The 23,779-nt window shown below is 34.7% G+C and overlaps 1 protein-coding gene across 3 annotated transcripts in view; it reads left to right on the forward strand.

The window, feature by feature from the left end:
• The first annotated feature begins 5,681 nt into the window (after nucleotides 1-5,681).
• Nucleotides 5,682-23,779, forward strand: part of sdk (sidekick cell adhesion molecule) — a 34,888-nt gene continuing 16,790 nt past the window's right edge. The window contains exons 1-13 of one of the 3 annotated variants that reach the window (XM_089232428.1): nucleotides 5,682-5,993; nucleotides 7,480-7,644; nucleotides 7,801-8,216; nucleotides 15,528-15,800; nucleotides 16,546-16,830; nucleotides 16,956-17,064; nucleotides 17,187-17,392; nucleotides 18,650-18,928; nucleotides 19,615-19,734; nucleotides 20,772-20,927; nucleotides 21,137-21,418; nucleotides 21,633-21,773; nucleotides 21,896-22,081. In XM_089232428.1, coding sequence (XP_089088554.1) covers nucleotides 7,841-8,216; nucleotides 15,528-15,800; nucleotides 16,546-16,830; nucleotides 16,956-17,064; nucleotides 17,187-17,392; nucleotides 18,650-18,928; nucleotides 19,615-19,734; nucleotides 20,772-20,927; nucleotides 21,137-21,418; nucleotides 21,633-21,773; nucleotides 21,896-22,081 — 2,413 coding nt within the window. In that variant the 5' untranslated portion in view covers nucleotides 5,682-5,993; nucleotides 7,480-7,644; nucleotides 7,801-7,840. Of the gene's footprint in view, nucleotides 5,994-7,479; nucleotides 7,645-7,800; nucleotides 8,217-15,527; nucleotides 15,801-16,545; nucleotides 16,831-16,955; nucleotides 17,065-17,186; nucleotides 17,393-18,649; nucleotides 18,929-19,614; nucleotides 19,735-20,771; nucleotides 20,928-21,136; nucleotides 21,419-21,632; nucleotides 21,774-21,895; nucleotides 22,082-23,779 lie in introns of those variants that run through there. The other 2 variants (XM_089232426.1, XM_089232427.1) reach the window with 2 other exon arrangements.

A 23,779-nucleotide genomic window follows, 5' to 3' on the forward strand; every position in this document is an offset into this window, starting at 1 on the left:
ACGGAAATAATAAATCAACAAATTAAATTTTTCAGTGATAGAAAATTAGTGATTCGAAAGAAACAAATATCGTTCTCAAAATTTAATTTGATACTTATTTCTGATGATTTCCTTCCTGCTTTCTGGGCACATTCACAGTTAGTGAGCTCGTGAAACGTACTGTTCGTACAGAGACGGATTTATGGTTTTGTTGCCGCCTGTGGGCTACACAAATTTTGCCGCACTTCTCCCATTCTAGTTTAATTTTCTTGACCACTCATTCCTCAAAATTTTCCGCCCTGCCCTATAAAACCCGCTTCTATAAATCTGCTCAGATGGCAAAATGTTAAAAGCCACTCTAGAATCCAAAAATTGAGTTGTCTGGATTCTAGAGTCTCCCTCGTTAAAATTTTGGTAGGCGGAAAAAATCTCATCTTTCTCTTGCCATTCAGGAGAAAACAACGGAGGCAAATTGTAATAAGTCAAAAAAAAACCATAGTAGCGCATTTTGGCCAAATATTATTTACAACTTTGCCATCGTGAAATTGAAAAAAAGTGACTTGTAACATTTTGCCATCTGTGAGCGCTGAAAGACGCTTTGTCTCTGGGCCTCTCTTTTAATCACTCAACATGCTTACACACTGTTTTGGCAGGGCCGTCTTAAGAGTATCGTGGGCCCCCGGGCCAAGTGATTTTTCAGAGGACCTATCAGGAAAATTCTCGAAAAATTCAACTGCTTCTCGTTTTTCTGAGGCCCCCGGGCCGTGCCCCGGTGGGTCCATGTGTTAAGACGGCACTGCGTTTTGGTCACTCACATGCTTGCACAATCTCTAGGTCTTGGTCGCTCACTGACCTGGTTCCTCGCTCCTTAGGTCACTCTCTTTGTTATTCACATGCAGGGCCGTCACTGGGATTGTTGTGGGAGGGGGGGGGGGGGAGAAGAACATGGATTTTGCCACTCCCACTACTGTGAAATTCAATGTTTTGAAAGAAAATGGTATCCTGAAATTTACCACCCGCTAAAGTTTGCCGCGGTTTGTGGACAATCCCCCCCCCTCACCGCTCACTCACTGATCTGGCTTTCGGTCACTCACATGATTACACACTGTTTTGGAGTTGGTCACTGGATGTTTATGTCACTCTTTAGATCATTTACATGCTAACACACACTCTTGGTCACTCAATAACTGGTTCTTTGCTCTCTTGGTCACTCTTTTGATGCCTCATGTGCTTGCACACTCTCTTGTTTACTTACATGCTAGCACAACCCGTAGGTTACAGGGGACATCGGAAGTGTTTCGAGCCTATGGGTGCTCATCTTTAGTTTTATGTAGGGAATTTTGAGTTTTGAATCAGTTATGGGGGTGCTCTGACCCCAGTCAAAAATTACCGTGAGTGCTCGAGCACCGACAGCACCCCAACCTCTGACGCCACTGGTAACTCGTTTGGTCACTCACTGACCTAGTCCCTCACCGTGACCCCACATTCTGTAGCAGGGCCTCTAGGCTGCGATCCTTTGTGATCCCCCAGAGCAGACTTTCACAGGCTCCTTTATGATGAATTTATTGCGTGCAAAACAACAAAAAGTTATGAAAATCATCCCGGTTTCCCCAGGGCTGAAGCCCTGTCAGCCTCACCATTCCGGGGGTCCATGTCTGTCGCTCTCTCTAGACAGAGGTAGATTTATGGTTTTACCATTTGTGAGCTTTCTATAAAATTTTCGAATCCACCCTTTTCCTCATTCTAAAAAAAATTTCTTAACCACTCATTCCTCAAATTCGCCGCCCTCAGAAATTGCAACCCCTGGGCTGCAGCCCACTAAGCCAGTGCCGTCTTAACGCATGGACCAACCCTGGCGTGGCCCTGGGGCCTCTTAAAAATGAGATTTGTGATTAAAATTTACTAGAATTTACCAGGTAGGGCCTCAGAAAAATCAATTGGCCCGGGGCCCACGATGCTCTTAAGACGGCCCTGCGCTAAGGCCCCCCCCCCCGTAAATACCCACCTGCGTACGTGCCGAACGAACATTTTATAATAGATTTTTATGCAAATATTATTGTGAAATTTTGATTGTTTTTTTTAATGTGGAATTGAGGTCTTTGAAATTTTTTTTATTTGATATCTTGTCAGAGGAATAAAAGGAAGAAATGGGTCTCTCTCATCATTCTTGAGTCCGTAATTCGTGTCCTTTTTCAATGCTTTCCAATCAATCAATTCTTTCTGTGCCAAATGTTAAATATCTGAATGATTTTCTGTATTTGTGTCCGAAAAACATGAGCATTTTGGACAAAAAAGAACTTTCCACGAAAGACTTCTTTTTTGTTGGGGCCCTGGTTTCGCAAGGTACTATATAAATGGGGTTTTTTTTCCAACTTTTTTTCCCCCTCTAGTGCAAAGAAATCATTTCTTTCCCATTGAACTTGGGTAACAAGCTCTGTGATCTACTATATTTGGCGAGTTATCTACATGCTCACCAGAGAATCACGGTGGTTATTTAGCGGAAGTTTCAATCACATTATTACCTCTGATTTGAAATTCAATTTTTTTTTTCGGTTCAGAAAATAACTAGGAGAAATTGGTGTGTATGTGGAATTATATTTTTAATCCGATAGCGCACAGACGTAGCGTTTGGCTTTGAATTATTTGAAGCCCTAATATGTATATGAGGCAGTTAAGCGCGATTTCGGATCTACGCTCCATCATTTACTGAAAATTAAAACTTTCTAGAAAATTCTGTAATCAAAACTTTCACTACGTCTACGTGCCTATATGATAATTTGAGCCCGGATTATATGCACTAAAAAGTGGTAAAATATGTGACAAAAAAAAAACTGAAATGTACCTTAAAATACTGAAATAGGTGCTAAAAAACGCTGAAACGTGCACTAAAAATAAAGATAAATCTGCATTGAAAAATATGCACAAAAAGAAAAATATGCATATTGAAAGCATTGAAGTATGGCCTAACACAAGCGAAAAGAAAAACATGCAGTAAAACTAAAAAATATGCGCTAACAAATGAACACGCACTTAGAAGAACAAAAAATATGCATTTATTTAGTCCTAAAAAATGACCCTAAAGTAAATAATACTTAATCGTATTTGATTAAAAATTTTAAGAATAAAAATACAAAAATAATCTTGCAAGCATCAGTACATTGCAATCAATGGGAAAAATGATAAAAATATGTCTCATTCAATAATTTCGGTGATTTTATGCATTCATATGCACTTACTATAAAAAGTACTAAAATATGCAATTGCATATGCACTTCAGCATTTGCATATAATCCAAGCTCTAATGATAATAATAATATGGTGAAAAATTTATACGCATAAAAATAACAATTATTAGAGACGAAATTCGTAACCATTAACTTTACTATTTACTGCAAGGGTGTTCAACCTTTAGAAGAATGCGGGCCAGTTCATAGATTTTAAAACGTGTTACGAGCACGGGCCAATTAATAAATCTATCTAGAGTTATGCCACTGGTCATTCTGCAAACGGGCCGAGGGCCGCTCGAGTAATCTGGAACAGTGCCACAGGTCATTCAAGTTTCTGTGGTTCCCAAATTCGAGGTGCAAATGCGAGGGTGCTGCTCCCCGAAGGGGGGGGGGCATCGGATCGGGAAAATTCAAGTAAACACAACCTTATGTAGGGCCGTAACTAAGATTTTTGGCGCTCCCATAAGTTTGATTCATTAATTTTACAACACGGTGTTCTTTGTTCCCACCTTAAACTGCCGCCCTCTAAATTTTTCCTCCCGAGCAGTCCCCCCTCCCCTATCTGCCCTCCTTTTAGTTCCGGCCCTTTCTGATGATCAGATTTTTGTTTGAAAGTGAAATTTTTTTTTTTTGGAAAGAAGGGAAAGGAAAAAAAAAAAATTGGGAATATCCAGAAAATGGGAACAAAAAAGGATGAAATTTCAAAAACGCATGAGAACGCTTTGAATTCCCTGGAAAATACCCGAAATAATCCTTCAGGTCACTTAACTTTGAATGGCATAAAAAACGATGACGTCTTCTAACCCTAATTAAATACACAGTATATACGCCCATAAACATTTTCGACGATGACTTGATGGTTTCAACCTTTCTTTCGTTCATTTACGAAAAAGTTCAAATTTCATTAGATATGGCCTTTTTTTAATGAAATTTGACATTTCTCATTTCAATTTTAATACAGTAAAAGCCCGATATAACGAGTACGGCTAATAACCAGAATCTCACTATAACGAGTGATGCGCAAGTGATCGTCAAATAGCTAATATTAAAGATGCAAAAATATATTCGGTTATACCGAGTTGAAAATTAAAAAGCCATTCGCTATAACATCACGAGAATTCTTTTTAAAAAAAGTCAATTTTTTCTTCTCTCTTTCAAAAGAATTAAGCATGATGAATCTTATCATATTTTTACGAGTACAGGCTCCTCGTAAAAATTACTTTTGCTCCGAGGTTGCCTCTAATAAAGAATGGGCATAGAAACGCCATTTTTTTTAAACCTTCTCCTCCTATTTTGTGTGGATCCCACTATACACACAAAAGCGTACTAACAGGGGAAGAGGGGGGACTTGGTGGTCTATAGCCATGGCGCCCACATCCTAGAGTAGGGCTGGGATCTTTTACGGGCCCCCCCCCCTTGTGAGACTTCTCACGGGCCTTCTAGTTCACGTATAGCATGAAAAAGCAAAAAATGATGAGAATTTTCCTGGGCCCCAGGGCTACAGCCCTGTCAGCCCCGGCCATGTAGGGGCCATGGCTATAGCCCAGAACGGCAAGTCCAGAGAAAAGGCAAATTTGAGGAATGAGTGGTGAAGAAAATTGGTAGAATGGGAGAAGGAGAGCAAAATTTTTATAGGTCACAGGCAGTGAAACCATAAATCTGCCTCTGCCTAGAGAGTGAGTGACCGAAAGCGTGGCCAAGCATGGGCGGAGATGGGGGGGGGAGCACATGGGGCAATTGCCCTCCCCCAGCGTCAATGGCGGAGTCCACGGATCTAATGAATATGCAGATATATGAATTGACATTATCATCATGCCCCCCCAGCCATCATCATCGTGCGCCCTCCCAGAAATTCAAGTCTATCTCCTCCTACGTAACCAAGAAAGTGTGCTGAGAAATCTCTAAGTCACTCTTTTCTCATTCACGTGCTTGCAAACTCTCTAGGTCACTCTTTTTTCTCAAACAACTTCAACAACAAGAGTTTTCTCAAACTACAAGAGTTTTCTCAAACTACAAGAGTTTTCACAAACTCTTTTGGCCAGTCTCTTGCTGACTCGGTAGAGGCAGATTTATCAATATTTATACAAATTTTGCCGTTCTTCCCCCCCATTCTACTAATTCTCTTGGCCACTCATTCCTCAAATTTACTGCCCCGGGCAGGGTCGTAGGGGTGCCTTCTCTAGGCAGACTTTTCCTCAAAATTTGTTTTAAATTCGCCTCTTGAAAGCTTATTATAAGGCAGAACAAATCTAAATTTTTTAGGGCCCCCCCCATTCAGCCGAGGAGCAGCGCCCGGTTGCCCCAGCTAGTTACGGCCCCCGCCCTGGGCTATAGCCGCTAACCCCCCCACCCCGAAAATACTCCACTGGTGGGGGGATAATAAAACCGTGTTTTTTTCTCCCCCCGTCTTTTTTCCCACGGGTTTTCTCGCCAACTGTACGCCAAGCAAAACTTTTGGCTTGGACAGAGAAGAATAGAGACGGTAACCCCGTGCGTCTCTCCGCTTCGCTCTCAAAACAAGGTGTATGCACGGCGCTCGAGTTGTGAAGTTTGCGTATTCGTGTGTTTGTTTTGAATTAATTCTTTAAAAGCGGAAAAAAAAAAGGATAAAAAATTTTATTTTTCAAAGTAATATTCGCATGGGAATAACGTTTCGTTATAAAAGTGTGATGTTTACTCCGTAAAAACGATCGCAAATGGATACATAATTATATTATCGGCAGGTGAAAGAAAAAAACAACAAACAAGAAAAGCCATGGTGGCTGCTAACAACAGCCAAGCGAACAGGTAAGAACTCCCCGCGGATAAAAACCCGCTTTTATTATTATTTTTTTCCGTATCATTACGTTCGTATCCGCTCTTTAAATTGTTATAAACTAATATGATTAAAATCATATTGAATTTAATAAATAAAGGGGAATTTAATTTTGAAAATAATGATCTAATATTAAAAAAAATTGTAGATTTAAAATGTAAAAAAATTGTGGATATTTTATTTTTAAATGAATTTAGTTTTTCGCGTTTGTTTTCACTTGGTTAAAAGAAATTGTTTCAAAAGCGGGATTTTAGATCAAAAAATTATGAAAGATGAAAGAAATGTGGCGCCGAATTTGAATGCGTAATTATGCAGAATTCGTGTCACGTGCGTATGGATTTGCATGTTTTCATGGAAATGATCTCTCTTAAATGTTGGTGACAGTCACACGTGAGGGTTTTTCTAAAGTTCCGGGTTCGAGTCATGGTAAGGATTCGTGTTTTTCCTGTGATGACCTTTGAGATCAAAGACAATAATATATCGTACCTATGTTGTCTTTGGTTTTTGCCGGTTTTACTAATTTTCTTGGAAATTCGAAAATCGCTGATATCGAGTTAAATAATAATAATGATAAAATTTAAATCTATGGTTAATGATGATAAAAATATAAATCAAGATTAAATTTGTAATAATTAGAGAAAAAAACTTTTTAGATCAAAATTAGATCTTTCGTCGTGTTACTCCATAACATACATAATACATAGTTTAAAATGGTATAATATTTATTATGCAGTTTGCACAGTTAATACTTTTGCAGTAGGTTCATTTTTTTTCAAATTCAGTACACATTGTAAATCTGGAATAGTTTCTGAAATTTGCATGAAAATGATTGGAAAAACAATCAGTGTGTTATATTTATTACAAATAAAAAAAAAAAACATGGCCACAATAGACGCATTGTCCAATGAGGTGGCTGAAAAAAGGTGCCTGTAAAAAATATTGATGTAAATATATGAATGTGGTATATTATATGGCTTGAAAAAAAAATAATCCATGGTCACCACTGTGACTAAAAAATTGGCATTGGCTTCCGAAATTTTCCATATGTGATGACTAAATTGGAGTCTGAGGACAACGAAAAATTGTTTGAATTTAAGTGTTCCTGTCAACATGGGGAAAGGTCACAAAATCTAAAGATATTTAGTTCCTTTTTCCTAGGAAAACACTTGCAAGAAAAATATCCTTGATTCCTAAAAAGTATGGCTGACGTCTAACTTTTTTTGATTTGTTGAGCCCTGCTGTATATATCAGGGCTTGACAAATCAAGGATATATTTAGGTAATAGAAAAAATTTGTAAGAGTGATTACTAAGAAATTGATCTACTTATATTATTTTAAATATTAAATTGTCAAGTATTTACATTGGAGCCAAGCATATTTTCTTTAGAAAAAATGGTCCAAACTAATCCACTTGGAGACTCAATGATCTTATGTAAATCAATGGTTTTTTTCTCCTAGGGCCATCGCCATAGTCTGTCAGCGGCCTCTTTGCTAGACAATTCTAGAGAGCCATGGATATATGTTGGTCAGAGTAAAAGGAGCTGCAGAAGTTTGAGAACAACTGCTCTAAATGTTAGTAGACACGCCGAGACATAATTTTCAAAAATTCAGTTTTGCCCGCAGGTAATCACGTAGAAAATTTGAAGCGTCAATTTAAATTTTAATAGTTACCATGTTGACTTGGTGGAGATTTGCCAAGCTTTGTTATATCTGAAGCATATTATTATCAAATAATTATATATTTTTCTTTGTCTAATTTTTTATTATTATTATTTCCAGCCCAAAGTTTCATATGGATTATTAATTCAACGAATTATCCATGGATAAGTGCCGGAATAAATCTGTCTATGACAGTAGTGAGTCTCGCGTTGGATTATTTCACAGATCGCGGACAAAGATGTTGCTGCATTCCTCTCGCACTGGATTTTTGTGTTTTGTTGATTCCTTCATAGAGATTGTTCTGAATTTGTGTTTCACTGCTCTCATAGTGCTCAGACTTGCTGTTTTTTCACGGCAAGTTCAAGTTCCTGCCAAATACTGTGATAAGCTTCATAAATGTTCATCTCATCAAAGCTTTGTCATGTCTCGTGTACAGTTTGTGATAAGTTTTTTACTTCATGCATCGAACTGTGCCTTCTCCAGACTCGTTTGGATATCCATTTTATTGTGTACATACAGCTCAAGTGTTACTGCAGGTGGGTATTATGATAAAAATTTCAACTGTCTGAAAAATTGTATTTTTAAATTTTAAGAGTAATATTTCAGCTTAAGGTTAAGTTGCTTATGTTTATAAAAGCCTGGAAGTTTATGTGAAATTACTTTTTTTTTGGGAAAATGCTTTTTTGAAATTTTTCTGCTGTAAGTTAAATGCTTATTTTGAAATTGTTTTGCACTTCTCTGTGAGTTTTAGAGACAGAATTCTGTAGAACTTTTATATGTTGACCCTTTAATTGGCAAACATTAAAATATCCAGAGGAGAAAACTTTTGAGGGGTTATATTAAGCAAATGGGTTACCTCGAATGCTATTGCATGACAAAAAAAAAACAACATTATTGACAATATTTAAAAAAAAAATGCTGTAAATATTAAAAACAGTTCAGGAAACACTGTTCATTAACATGGATTTGAATAGTATAAAAATGTCATTTGTTATTCGCTGACTTATTTTTCTATTATTGATGAAAGTTGTGTAGCAAAATATTTCCTCCACACATAGGGGATGGGGGGGGGGGGCTATTTCCTTCCAGAATGCAAGAGTTAAAAATCTTTCTTGCTTGGTTTGTCAAGAAATAAGAAGTCATGTACCTTTGAACCTTTCTGCTCATAATTATAGAAACTTCACAAACTGCTCTAGAAGCTTCAATGTCGAAACGAGCTCAAAATATACAATGCCTTTATTTAGAAAATATACGAAACTCGTGTTGCTTGAGAGCAAACACTGCCAAATAAAGGGTTAAGCATGAAGGAACTTAATAAATTTTTTATCAGAAATCCCCATTAAGTCAATAGGCATGTTAGCCAATTCTGTAATGAGTATTCTATTGAATCCCTTCAATGTGATCCTGAAAGACCATTCCCAAAGTAAGAACGTTCTACACTGAGACGCATAAACGCATACCAAAGTTTTAAGCATATTCTGCCTTTGTGGGGGGGGGGGGGTGTTACAAATATTTTTTTGACAGGATAATAACTTAGTTTTGCTAGTAATGCAGTTATTAAAAATTATTGAAATGGTGAATATACTAAGTGCAGCAAATTTTTTTTGAAAATTTTTGAACCCTTAATATCTTAGTTTATCACTTTTTCGCATGAATCTTAAATGACTATTTAAAGTATTTTTAGCATCTTTTTGCCAGTCCAATTTAAAAATTTGTTGGTGCCTAAACTTCTGGTCTCTACTTATGATTATAAATTTACAATTTTAATTCGTTTTTTTTAGCATTTCTTTGTTTCACAGAAGTTCTGAAATTTCCAACTGACTGACTGAGGTAGATATAAGGGCCTGCTGAGCTTATTAGCTCCCCTAAGCTTTCCTGTTCAATGCTGCTTGCTCTGTAGACCTACAGATTTTAAAACCAGACCAGACAGATATTAAGCATAGTTAATTTTTTTGTTGATATCTTGTTTTGTTTAAAACAAAATTAAATCCTAAAATATATAAATACAGTCTTCCATAAATTTGTAAATAAATTGTTAAAACATTCAAGAAAGAGTTGAAGGGATTGGTACATTTGAATGCTGTTTTTAAAAGAGATACTCCTAAAGGTGGATTTTTTGGTGTAGAAAAAATAGTTCAAATTTTGATTGATAGATGGCACTGTATGAAAGTTAATTACAGAATTCTAGGCCTGAACCTTTCAACTTTTCTTCAATTTCTTCTGTGTCTAAAAAGTTCCTAAAGCTTCAGCCGGCAATTTGTAGCAACATCACAATGAAAACCCCCAAAGCAGAAAATGACAAAATTTGTGGCGCATGCTGCAGAACAATCTGTGTTGCTGCAGACGAAAATGGAAGAATTTTAAGAAAAGGATAGAAAACACCATTCTGGGAATTTTTACCTCAAAGCATTTCCAGTTAGCTGAGGCTTCATTGCTGAACAATGTAAAACATTCTGCTGTGGAGATGAAAACCTCATGCAAGTACCAGTAACAGGAAAATTCAGAAATGAGCTGGTTATCCTATACTCTGCATTGTAAAGGACGGATTTGTTTATGTGCAACCCCCCCCTCTATTGACAAAAATTTTAACTTTTTTTTATTCCTGTGACCAGATTTAAATAAAATAATGATGTTAGGAATCATCATTTGGTCTCTAGTCAGACTTCTGGTGACTCTAGATCATGGCTCTCCAAGCTGGTCTGTCATTCACAGCATACCTCAGTTGTGCTAGCTTCATTCCGGTGCTTTGCAACACCCTCTATCCATCTGGTGCTTCATGTGCCTCTTCCTCTCTTTCCTTCTATTCTTCTAAGCATTATCATTTTTTCTCTAGTGAGCATTCTGTACACATTATATGACCAAAATAAAATAGTTTCTGTTTAGTGACTTTTGCTTCTAGAGAATAGTCAGCTTTTGACGTCTTCGATAATCAATTTATTTGCCCTTTTAGCTGTCCATGGAATTTGTAGCATCCTTCTCCAGCACCAAAGTTCAAAGGAATGGATTATATTTCCATCTGCTTTCCGTAGTGTTCAGCTCTCAGATCCGTACATTACGACAGGGAAGACCAACACATTTATAATCCTAATTTTTGTTTTCATTGAGATATTTTTGTCTTTCATTATTATATTAAGATTCCTCATGGCTGTTTTTTTCCCAGAACTACTCGTCTTTTTAATTCTTCTGTGCATATTCCCTCTTTTACAATTCTTGATCCTAGGAAATCAAATCTATCCACAATCCCAAAACTTTCTCTATCTAGTTGAAAACTGTGAATATCTGCTGTAGTCATGATCTTTGTTTTTTTATATTTAGATAGTGTCCAAGCTTCTCATTCTCTCTTTTTACTCTTGATATAATGTTCATCTAATCCTCTTCAGATTCTACCATCACAGTTGTGTCATCAGCATACCTAAGGTTGTTGATCACTCTTCCTCCAGTTTTAACATCTGCTTCCAATTCCTCTAAATCTGATGCTGTCATTATATATTATCCATAGAGAGTAAATAAGCTTGGGGAAAGAATGCATCCTTGCCGAACTCCTTTTTCAATTTCGACCATTCAGTTAGACCATAGTTTGTTCTTACACTTGCCTCTTGGTTAAGTATATAGATTTCTGATCAAGGTGATTAGGCACTCCCATTGTTCCAAGAATATCCCAAAGCTTATCATGATCAACACAGTCAGAGGCCTTTGTGTAATCAATAAAAGAAAAGTATAACTTTTGATGTCCTTTTGCTGCCTCTGTTATCCATCTTATATTGGCAATTTGGTCTCTAGTTCAGCTATTTTTTCTGAAACCTACTTGGTCTACTGCCCATTCTCTTTCCATAATGGTTTAAAGTCTTTTCTGAATAATTTTTAGTAGAATTCTTGTTGGCATTTTTGTGTATGGGTGTGAATATAGATCTTTTTCAGTCTTTTTGGGATACTCTAATTTTCTCCCACATTTGTTGACATAGTCATGTTAGTACATCAATTATATTTTCATCTGCCTTTTTCAGAAACTCTGCTGGAGTATCAATATCTGGAGCCTTGCAATTTAGTTGATTTATTGCCCATCTGACTTCATTTTTTGTAACCGGTGGTTCATGATTTAGTTCTATATTTCTATTTGTTATCTTTCTGTCTGATTTCTTATAGAGATTTTCTGACTATTCTTTCCATCTTTTTACAATGTCTTTTTCAGAGTTCAAGACATTTCCATTCTTGTCTTTTATGATACTGAAACATGGATTAAATTTGCCCGTAATTTCATTAATCCTCTTGTAGAGGTCTCTTGTTCTTCCTAGTCTATTGTCCTCTTCAATTTGTCTGCATTTTGAATTAAGAAAAGTATTTTCATCTTTCCTTACATGTCTTTTAAATTGTGCATTAAACTTCTTGGTTTCATTTGCTTTTTTTTTTTTTCCAGCAGCCTTAGTATTATTTTTTTGGCAATTTCAAGAGCTACTTCTGACAACCAGGGTGTTCTTTCCTTTTTATTTTAATGGAATTTCTCGCTTTGCTTCTTCATTTAGTATATTTTTAATATCAGACCAAGATTCTCTTCTAGATCAAGCCCATTAAAATGGTTTCCTTGTTGAAATTCTATATCTCTGGTATATTATCTAACCTATACCTAGCTTGTGCCAGGTTATTTTTATCAAAATAATGATACTCTGTATCATTAAGTATCATTTAAGTATCATTTTTATTAAAATAATGATACTCTGAATAAAAAGTTTGAAGGAAAAAAATTTTTTTTTCTGAAATTACCACATATATTCATCAAAAAACAGTAATGAAAAAATCTGAGTAAAAGTTGAATGCCTCTAAATACAAGAAAACTATTTAATTGTAACATTATCAAATATTCTAAAATAAATAAGCCAATTAAACTAATTTAATTAATGATGCACCATTCCTCCTCCTAGTGGATTCATACATGAAAAAGTCTCGAACACAAATCACACAGATTGACAATGTCAATGCAGAAATGTTCTATATTTTCTAATATTCTCTGGAAGAACTACTATTATAAATAACTTGAGAATATTCTCCTGTTATTAAACTAATTTTATAATATAGTAATATGTGATATCCTTGAGAATATTCTCTGGAAGGACAACTTTTATAAATTACTGGGGAATATTCTTGTCGAAAATAATTATTTTCAAGTTATTTATTAAAGTCTTTCCAGAGAATATTCTTCAGTTATTTATAATAGTAGTCTTCTTCCAGAGAGTATTCTCAAGAATATTTGTAATAACATGTATTATAATAAATAATCTCTATAAATATTGTGGGAATAATTCTTATATTTTTTCAATAATATTCTCTGGTAATTTATAAGTCTTTCGAGAGAATATTCTCAAGAATATTCTGTTCCCGTCTCCCTTCCTATCAAGAAGACCATCAAGAAATATTAAAGTTTATAGCCTACAATATTAAAGTTTAAAAGCAAGAGAATGAAACCAACATGGCTGAATTGCACAACTTTGAAAAAATATGAGTGATAGCCTATTCTTTTCTTATATTCTTTATTCTTTTATTTCTAATATTCTTTTTTTTTTAAATAATGAAATTTTTTTTACTAATTTTATTTATATTATGAAATATAATTCAGTTTTCATTGCCTGAAACATTTAAAACAATTTTTTTTTTGGCATAAACATTTCATAATGAGAAAATTTTAGTTCCAAGAATATTCTAAGAATAATATCAAACCTCTGGCATGGTGATAGGTTTCAAAAGCTTTTGTTATGAAGAATTTGGAAACCTCTAAAGATTAAAAAATAATAAATGTATTTTAAAATTAGATAAATTTTCAGTATTAGGTTCAAAGCAAAAAATAAACCAAAGTTGATTGAAGTGTTTGGCCAGAATATGATAACTCCAAAATCACATTTTTGAGATATAAACACTTTCATTGCCATTTAAAAATCAAAAATAAAGCATACACATAAATACAAATGAAAATATCATACACCAGGATGTTGTTTAGTCATACCCACGTATTTGTGCATTTATCTCACTTCTAATTAGTTATAATTAGCAAGACTTGCTACTAGATTAAAAAGCCATTTTTTGGAGATATCATGTTCTGACCAAACACCACAGTATTCTTATGATCACCTTCATTCTAAAGAAGATAGAGAACTGTGTCATTTTCTTCAATGAGCATACACTCACATTTTTTATCACTCATATTTCTTTGCAAGTTGTTCAATTCATCCATGCTGTTTTCATTTTCTTGCTTTAAAAATTTAATATTGTGGGCTGCAAACTTTAATTTTCCTCCTCTTTCTGTTGACAATTCCTTTATGCTGTAGGCCCTATGTATGAGGTTCTGAAAGCTGTTGCAGCAATTTTAGAATGCAACTTCTGTCAAACTAATTCCAGTGTATGTTCCTTTCCTCCACATAACATCATCTATGTTTTCTGCAGAGTTCCTATAACATTCATCTTTCTAGAAAGTTCTATTTTTCTGAGTATTTGAGTAGCTTTAAAAGAATTCTCTCTTATGGCATACCTTCTGCAGTTTACAAATGGTTAATAAATTCTGATCCACACTCATCTTTGCTAAACCTTTTTTCTGTTGATGACACTTTAAAGCACCAGATTAGCTAATTTGTTATGTACAAACCTGCCAAAGATCCAGAGTTTTTCTCATCATTTGAATTTATCATTGCTTTGCTCTATTCAGTTTCAAGCTATTGTGAATATTTGGTCTTGATACCCGTTTTGAACAGTTCTGTATCCTCTGAGAATGGAGATATTTTTTGTACAGTTACTTTTGTTTGCTGGAAAATAACAAAATATAGCTTCCCTCTTTCACAAATGTAAATATAATTAATTTATTATTTGCTATTAGGTCTGTTTATACACATTTTAATTACTCATAAACATGCAACACATTATGATACATATGTATTATTTTTTTAATTTTGAGACATTCATTACCATGTAAAAATAAGATGTAGTTATTGTAACTTCAAGAATATTCTCAAGAATCTTTCGAAAGATTATTACCAAGAATTTTACATCTATAAAAATAATTGGAGAATATTCTCAAGTTAATATAAATATTAGTCCCTTTCCATTGAATATTCTCTCCAGTATTATCCTCCGTAAGAATATTCCCCCCATTATTATCCTTCATGTGAGAATATTCTCTCCATTATTATCCTTGATGAGAACATTCTCAAGTTATTCATGAAGAATATTTATTATAATAGGCCTATACATTATTATAAATATTCTTGAGAATTTTCTCTAGGACTATTAAGCCCTATAAATAACTGTAGAATAGCCTACTGTCATTGAAAATAAGAATATTCTCAGTGTAAAATTACTCATAATAATAGTCCTTCCAGAGAATATTCTCGAATGTTCTCATAGATGAAAATATTTTAAAGAATACTCTCCTAAAGATTATTCTTGAGAATTTTACATCCCTGCAATCAACTTTGTTTTAATTTTTTATTTTGAACTTATTTCTGAAAATTTGTCTAATTTTAAAATAATTTTTTAAGGTTTTAATCTTAAGGTTTCTAAAACCTTCATAATCAAACTTTTAAAATCTTTCATCATGACCAACAGAATATACTTTTAGGTTGAGAATATTCTCTTTGTCATGATGAGAGGTTTTGGAAGTATGGCCAAGAGAAGATTTTAGAAGCCTTAAGATTGAAACCTTGAAAAATATTTTAAAATTTGATAAATTTTCAGAAATTAGTTCAAAACAAAAAATTAAACCAAAGTTGATTGATAAAGGAATGCCTTGAAAGTATTGTTTGATGAAGTATGTGGTTGGTAGTTGGGGCTAATCAATATTCACTAAACTACTTTTTTTGTCTTTTCAGTTCACCAGTCTGCACCACATTTCCTTGTCCAACCTTCATTTGCTGGTGGCATAGTGACTGAGGGCCAGTCGAAAATTCTCCAGTGCCAGGCTGTTGGTACTCCTCCACCAGAGTATCAATGGCTGCACAATGGGAAACCCCTGGGAAATTTCACGCAAGACCCTCTGCTTCGGATACCTGACATTATGAAGAAAGACGGTGGTAGCTATCAATGTGTGGCACGGAATTCTGCTGGTACATTGTTTAGTGAGAAGACTGTACTGATTGTAGCCTGTAAGTATACTGTGAATATTTGAAAACAGTTGTCAGGGTGGATATGATCGAAGTGTTTAAAATTTTCAATGGGATGGATCATAAGTTATTAGACTAATACACAGAGTCGACTACTTCGACAAGGGGACACCAGTAATGATTGATAAAAGACAACTCAAGGTTGTGATGTCACAGGGAATTTTTCTAATATAGCTTTAGCAGACTAAAGCTGGTGTTAGTTGCGTGTGAAATAAAAAGATCTCTGAGAATCTACAGAAAGATGAGATACTTTTATCAAATTTTTGAGTTTTTCATTTTAGCCAGTTTTTATACTGCTTTTTTAGTGTTTCATGGAAGCTACTTTGAAATTTCGAGCAGTTCCTAGAACTAATTAAACAATTTTCCATAGAAACCTAAGGGAAATCATGTTTTGGTTAACAAATGTGATTCCAAAACAAACTATCTTCGTTAGCCAAAGTATCCCTGTAATTTTTAGTAGCATCCATTTGTGTGTTTAAAACATATTTAATGCAAAATTTTTACACTTTTACTAAGTGTTCAATTCTAACCATGTGAGCTATAAAATTGTGTAAACAAAATAAGTAAATTAATAAGTTAGCAATAGCAATATTTTTCTGAATTTTGTGCGGAAAATTCAAATCGTTATTTGAATTTACTTGAAGGGAAAAACATTCAAAGCATGTATTTTTCTCCAATAGTTTATTGCATATTTTTGTCTAATAATTTCTAATTTCCATTATTTTAGTCATGAGACAATCGGAGGATTCAGGAGAGACAGCTGTGTTTGTTGAAAATGGTAAAGCAGCTATATTACCACCTCCATCTGTTGAAAGCATTCCACCTCCAACGGTCTTGTGGATGAGATTGAGTCAAGGAAGACTTCATGGAATTCAATACGCAACATCTCTTGACAATAGACTTGTGGTGCTGGCTGCCAAACAATCAGACATGGGTCAGTACCAAGCATCAATAACACACAGTCATTCTGGGCAAGAAATCCAAGGCGGTGTCGTCCAGCTTGTGGTTGAAGGTGAATATAGAGATTTGTTCATTAATTATTCTTGTTTCATAAGAAAATTGTTTCCACTTTACATATGCTCAATAAAGTTTTATTCGTGCATGCATGAAGGCAATGTATTTTTCTCTTTTTCCAAGGTGAGGACAGAGAAGAAGTAATTCCGCCTCGTATTATCATTCCGCCAAAAGATTCTGTCTTCAAGCAAGGGAGTTATCCAACTGTTCTGGAATGTATTGCTAGTGCAAGGTGATAAAGCTCTGCTTGTTTTTAAAGAGGGAACACATTTTTAAAGAAAAAAAATTTAGTGCAGAAGTTAATACTTTTCCAAATTGAATTCTGTATTTTTCTTCTATTTGTGTATAAATCAGACCCCTCGATGCAGTGCAGATTCAGTGGCTTAAAGATGGAATCGAGTTGCAGATGACAGGTCTATCACATTACCAGACGCACTGGAATAGAAGTCTTACATTACTGAATGTTGGTCCAATGCATGATGGAATCTATGAATGTATAGCCACACTTATAGGACACGATGTCACACCTGTGCGAGCTTCAGCTAATGTGACAGTTTTGGGTAAGAGGCTGATTTCTACAGAGCTATCTTAACAATATCAATGGTTTCCTGGCTAGAATAATACACTGGACCCTTACAATTCATGTTAATTTTCATGCATTATGCAGTATTAATTGAGCTGTGGTTGCAGGTCAAGTATGGCCCCAACACAAGGCTGGGGCACAGGACAAAACTTATAATTTTTGTTTTTTACAATATAAAATTGACTTATTGAAAATCACTATATTGAGGGGGGGGGATATTTGCAAGAGATCTGTGTCTAAGGAGCTCTTCTCCATGATGGGGGGAAGAGAAGTTAAAACCAGGGTTTGACGTATCAAAAACCAATTTAGGCATCTGCCAAATTTCTATGGAGCCAAGCATGTTCCCCCGCCCCCCCCCACAAGAGAAACGGCCCTACATGATGTATTTATTTTTCAATGACTTATGACCCCTTTTCTTGTTTGAAGATGCATTGTCACGAAACTGGAAAATTTCATGCTTAGACTCCAGTTCAGCAGTCGTATAAAAATGTTAGGCACCAATAGCAATTTTCTGGCCGCTGTGAATATCTGGCAAGCCTTAGTTATGATGGCCAGCATTTCTATCCCAGTAGACAGACCGCTATGAATTTTTGGATTATTGAGTCCATTTATTTCAAATATATATATATTTTTTTTTGTGGTCAAAACTTTTCTTATTTTTATGCATTTTATTTAGTTTAAAATTTAGTTTAATATAATTTTCTTCCCACATAAATTTATTTACCTTCATTAATAAAAACACGGTCAAACACCACAACACAAATTTTCTCTCTGAAACTGAATTTTTTAAGCTTTGTTGTGTCGGTTAACAAGAGTTTCTAAACAAAACTCCTCTAACAGAAACATAACTCGCCCTCTCAATTCTTTCTGTCATTCATTGCAGGGTTTGACAAATCTCAGATGTTAGGTCGCTAAGGCCACTAGAAAATCTGTGTTGGTGCCTAAAATTTTCTGTATGTGATTGTTAAATTGGAGTCTATGATTGACAATTTTTTTTTTGATTTCATGACATAATGTCCTTTTTTTCCCCATGTTAAAAGACACAAAGTCCTGGAAAAGTGGGGGGGGGGGGGAAACAACCGTTATTTAAGACCGTATATCTTGAGAATAAAATCATTCTTTTGGCTCCTAACAAATTTTGCTGGTGCCTATAATTTTTTCAATTTGCTAACTTATTGACGTAATTTGTTTTGCCAATGAAATTAAGCATCTTAATAATTTTTGTTACTTTCAGTTGCTCCTGTCATTGGTCAAGCTCCAGAACGAGAGACTGTGTCCGAAATCGGCCGAACAGTACAATTGCCTTGTTCTGCCACAGGAAGCCAACCACTTTCTGTCACATGGTTTAAAAATGCTGTCGTTATTGGACCTGAAATCGGAGAACGTTTCACGGTACTTCTCAATGGTACTCTGAGGATTACTGATCTTCAGATGAAAGACATGGGCATATATCAATGTCGTGCAACAAATGATGCTGGTGATGCTTCCTCGAGTACTTGGCTTCATGTTAAGAGTAAGTAATCAGCAATGTATTTAAATCTGTTCTGTATTTTCTGCTGTTCAGTCAAAATTAAATATTTTGTTATTTTTATTTCAGTGCTATCATCTAGATTCCTTTGATGGCAAAAAAAAAAAAAAAAAAATTCGCTTCTAATGCCATCTCAAATTTTTGCTGCACTAGTCCATAAAATCAGCATGTTTATGTAATTAGTTGATCGATTGCCTTTAGTACCTTCAGTGAATGATGATCAAGAAAAATTTTCTCAAACTTTGCCCCTTTGAGCAGATTTTTTTATACATTAAGTCATGTAAATGGTTATTGCCTTCTGATTGTGAAAATAAGTGCTCAAACATTTTTATACTAAAAACGGCATTGCTCTTTATTTATTATTCCAAATTATTCTTTTGTTTCATGAACACAGTAAAGCATTTGAAATTCTCTCAATTTCCTAATGAGCCTTAAGAATTTTGTCATAAGGGCCAATTTTTGATGATTCGTTTCCTGAATATCAGATTTTCCAGAGTTTCAATCACTATCCGTCAGATCATATTTTCATCACATAAAGCTAATTAAAGTTTTTCTGTCGATATATTTTAAATAATATCTTCATTACATTAAAGATTGTGAATACCATAATGTGTGCAGTTGGTAATGTATTTTTTTCTTTCAATCAGTAATAATGTCTAATCTTTTGACAGCTTCTGCACCTTACCTGTTGAAACCACCTATGAATGTAACTGTTTTGGATGGTAAAGATGCCCAGATTTCATGTGAAGTGTCAGGTGCTCCTTCACCTAATGTTACATGGACATTCAATGGTATGTAAGACTATGGTTTGATTCATTCAGTGGAACTGTATAACAGAGAATGTCCATTAATGGGCACTTCCTTTTAAGACACTTTTCTCTGATTCCTGGTCCTGGAAATAGGGCTTTAATTTATTTCAATCCCCATTAGTGGACATTAGGCAAAATCAGGCAAAAATTAGGCAAACTCTAATTAATTTCTCATCATAAACTTTGAATTTATCACATGAAATATGACTTTAATCCCAAATTTGTGTTGTTAAATATAAAAAATTGTCATATAATTACTTAATTAACTGAACATAACTATGGTCCAGCATGGTGAATTCGAATGGCAATATATATTGGTTTGGTTTGTTGATATGTGTGTGAAGAAAGCCAACATTACGAGACTGATAATGTTATGAATGCTTTTATTTTCACACTTATTTAAATTGAATTTTTATTGCAAAATATGTGTTGCGCACGTATTGTGTATGAGTACAAATAATTGATTATGGTTTATTAATGAAGAGAAGAAAGGTTATAAATTTTCCCATATTTATCAAACCTTCCAACTTTATTCAGGAATTATGCATAATCACCAGTAAAAAAATATAATGAAATTTAATCAAACTTTCTTTATTAAAACGATTGGCTGTTATGCATAACCACTTTCACAGTAACAAAAACATTTTAACATTTAAATACATAGGAACCAATTGCGACCGAAGAAAAATGTTGCATTAGTCCCACAAGTGCCCGTTATTGAGAGCTTCCACTGTACTTTGTTTTCACAACTTTTATTTAATGTGTAATCTTTTAAAAATTATATTTAAAAAATGAATCGGTGAAAATAAATTTCTTTTCCAATCATTTAAAAGAAAAGGCTGCAGATAATTTGCAGCGTTATATTATCTGCCGTCATATGTTCCGATTTTTTTTAAAACGCATACTTCACAATATTATACAATTACCAAAAGATAAATTTTGGCATATCACATGTTTTTTTGTCAAGTTTATTTTGATTTTGTTATAATGGTTTTTATGAATGTTTTCTGTGTTTCCAGATACATCAGATGTACATAGTGCTGGCAGAATACAAGTTTTAGATAGTGGCAGTTTATTGATTGCTTCTGTTGAACCAAGTGATGTTGGGAAGTACACATGCACTAGAGCTAATAGCGCTGGTGTTGTTTCTGGATTTGCATATCTGAGTGTTTTAGGTAAAAAAAAGAAAATGGCATCAGTTATTTGAATATGTACTATTATTGTGAATGAAAATTGTTTTTTACAATTTAAAAATGATTAGTTTTATTTTCTTATGCAAAGTTAATATTATCAATTTTTTGTATTTTTGAAGCTATAAAAATTCCAGCAGTTGTGATTATTTATGATGGTTATAGTTTCTGATTTAATCATTTTCAATTGGCAGTGCGTACACAGATCATACAACCTCCAGTGGACACCCGTGTTATACTTAGCTCAACTGCAGAGTTGCCCTGTAAGGTTTCTCATGATCCTTCTGTCCCGTTCAAGATTCAGTGGTATTTTGGTACGAAAGAAATAGAGCCGTATCCTGGTGGTCGCGTTCAAATATTGAGAGATGGTAGCTTGCAGATTGGCCAAGCAAGGAATACGGACGTTGGTACTTACACTTGCCAGGTCACATCTGCTGGTGGCAATGAAACAAGAAGTGCTCGTTTAGATGTCATTGGTTAGTTTTACGCGATCATTATATTAAAAAATATGACCTTATTTATCTCTTAATTTCATTCTTAATTTTAGGAAAATGGGATGCTTGAAATTGAATGAATGATAATGAATAATGAATTTCATTAACATTTATTGCCATTTAGAATTATTCACAATATTGATTTTATGGGGCATACTCAACTAGATCGATAACCTATTTCCACATTATTTTACAGAGCTTCCGCATCCCCCAAATAATGTTAAAGCTGTACTCCAAAACACTTTCCCTAAAAGTGTGAATGTCAGTTGGTCGAAAGCTTTTGATGGGAACAGTCCAATCACTAATTATGTTGTTCAGATGAGAGTTGTCCCTCCAGGTAATGGAATCACTTTTCTTTCTTTTCATTTCCTATCACGCTAATTACATTCTGCAGTGACATTTAGCTCTCAATGTAATTTTCCTTTGGTAAGATGTTTTTCATTTCTCATATGTTTCTAGATACCCAGATGGAGTTTCTCCTGCCGTGGACCACTGCTAAAGCGAATATTTCTGGCAGTCAACGTTTTGTTATGTTAACTGATCTGAAACCTGCTTCAAGTTATGAGTTCCGCCTCAGTGCAATCAATGGTGTAGGAGAAGGAAATCCAAGTGCACCAACTGAAATAATACATCTTCCACCTGAACGTGAGTTTTCGCTCACATATTGTATGTATTTCTAAATATATCACTCCCTGAATTCACTCACATGTCGTATGTATGCTGATTTCATATAAATTAAATTTTTTGTTATTTTTCATATAATTCCTATAGGATCTGCTCTATAAATTTGCTAAAATTTCTTCAGATTATGGTTATAACTGCTCACAATTACAACATAATCAGATATATAGTAATCATAATTTATAAACTTATCAATGACTTTCAGCATTGACATGTGCATGGTCACTCATTTTGGTTCGAACAACCCATGTTTCACAAGGTGAATGGTGATGACATTCCATATGCAACAAGGATCACCGATTTGAGAATTTTCATTGATGAGCTGCTTAGGTTTCCTGAACATCATTAAGCAGTGGGTCAACAAGCATACAGAATGCTTGGGGGGTTTTATTCTTAAAAAGGTCTCTTCGTATTCTCCTAAAGTAATTTTTCCACTTTTGCGAGACTTAGTTTGTTCTGGAGACAATATTTGCGGAGTGACATAGACTTGGATGGGGTGGGTGTAGAGAAGAGCGATGTGTGTGCTCGATAGCACACAGGGCTTAAGCTATGAAGAAAGACTTGATTTTTTGAACATGTTTACATTGGAAGACCGCAGGTGTCAGGGGGGGGGGAAGAGAGGATATAATTGCAGTGTTTAAATTTTTGAATGAGATGGATAGAATTGAACGCAAGTTATTGATATTCAGTAAATTGACTGTTTTTTGACAGGGTACACCAGTATTGATTGGTAAGGAACAATTCTAGGTTGTGGTGTCATGGGGAATTTTTCTCTGATACAGTTGTGAATAAATGGAATAGGGTGGGGTTGAATTCTAACTCAATTGACACATTTAAAAAGAAATATAATAAAAATATTGTGATAAATCGAGAAACTATTCATGCTTAGATGGGACAACCATAATTTTTGTATGGGCAGGGTATTATATTTTATCATAACTATTGGTTTTTTTATTAGTCTGCGTTGCTTTATTTTTGATGATATAGTTTAGATATATCTATTCCATATCTTTTATGAGCATCTTTTTCAGCCACCTCATTGGACATTTTGTCTGTTGTGGCCTTTGTACTTGTAAAATGAGGAAACACTTGATATATTAAATAGTGCACTCCATCAGACAGACCTTCATCACAAAACTGACAAAACCGCAAGAATTCTGGCATTTGCCTCTTTAGCTTTCAATGTAGAAGACAGATGGCAACTCTTCTTGAACATGAAACTCACATAACTCTGACTTCATACATACATTAGGACCACACAACACTTTCTGATATGCTCCAGTTTTTTTGCTGAGGTGCACCTAAACTGTTTGTACATAACTGTTACTTGGGTGCTACAAATGTTCTGGGATTATTACATGCTCTGGTACATACCTTTTGGCTTTGCATCATAAGTTCCTCCCCTCTTGTTGGATATTTATGCACCACTTAAAACAGTATGGCCCAAGGATAATTATGCCATAATTGATTGCAGCTATATACATCATGTGCAAAGTCTATCAAACCACCATGTAATTTTCTTACAGCTAAAATCAAAGTTAAGCTGATTTTATTGGGAGGGAGGGGGATTTTTCCTTTAATATGGGGTGTGAAGCAACTGTTTCGTTGTTTCTCTACCTTTCTATATTACACACAAGCAATGAACATTATTTATTTTTCATC

Source organism: Pholcus phalangioides, unplaced genomic scaffold (assembly GCF_987345545.1).
Source record: "Pholcus phalangioides strain wild (caught in Gottingen) unplaced genomic scaffold, Ppha-v1.0 ptg000001l_1, whole genome shotgun sequence".
Lineage (NCBI taxonomy): Eukaryota > Metazoa > Arthropoda > Arachnida > Araneae > Pholcidae > Pholcus > Pholcus phalangioides.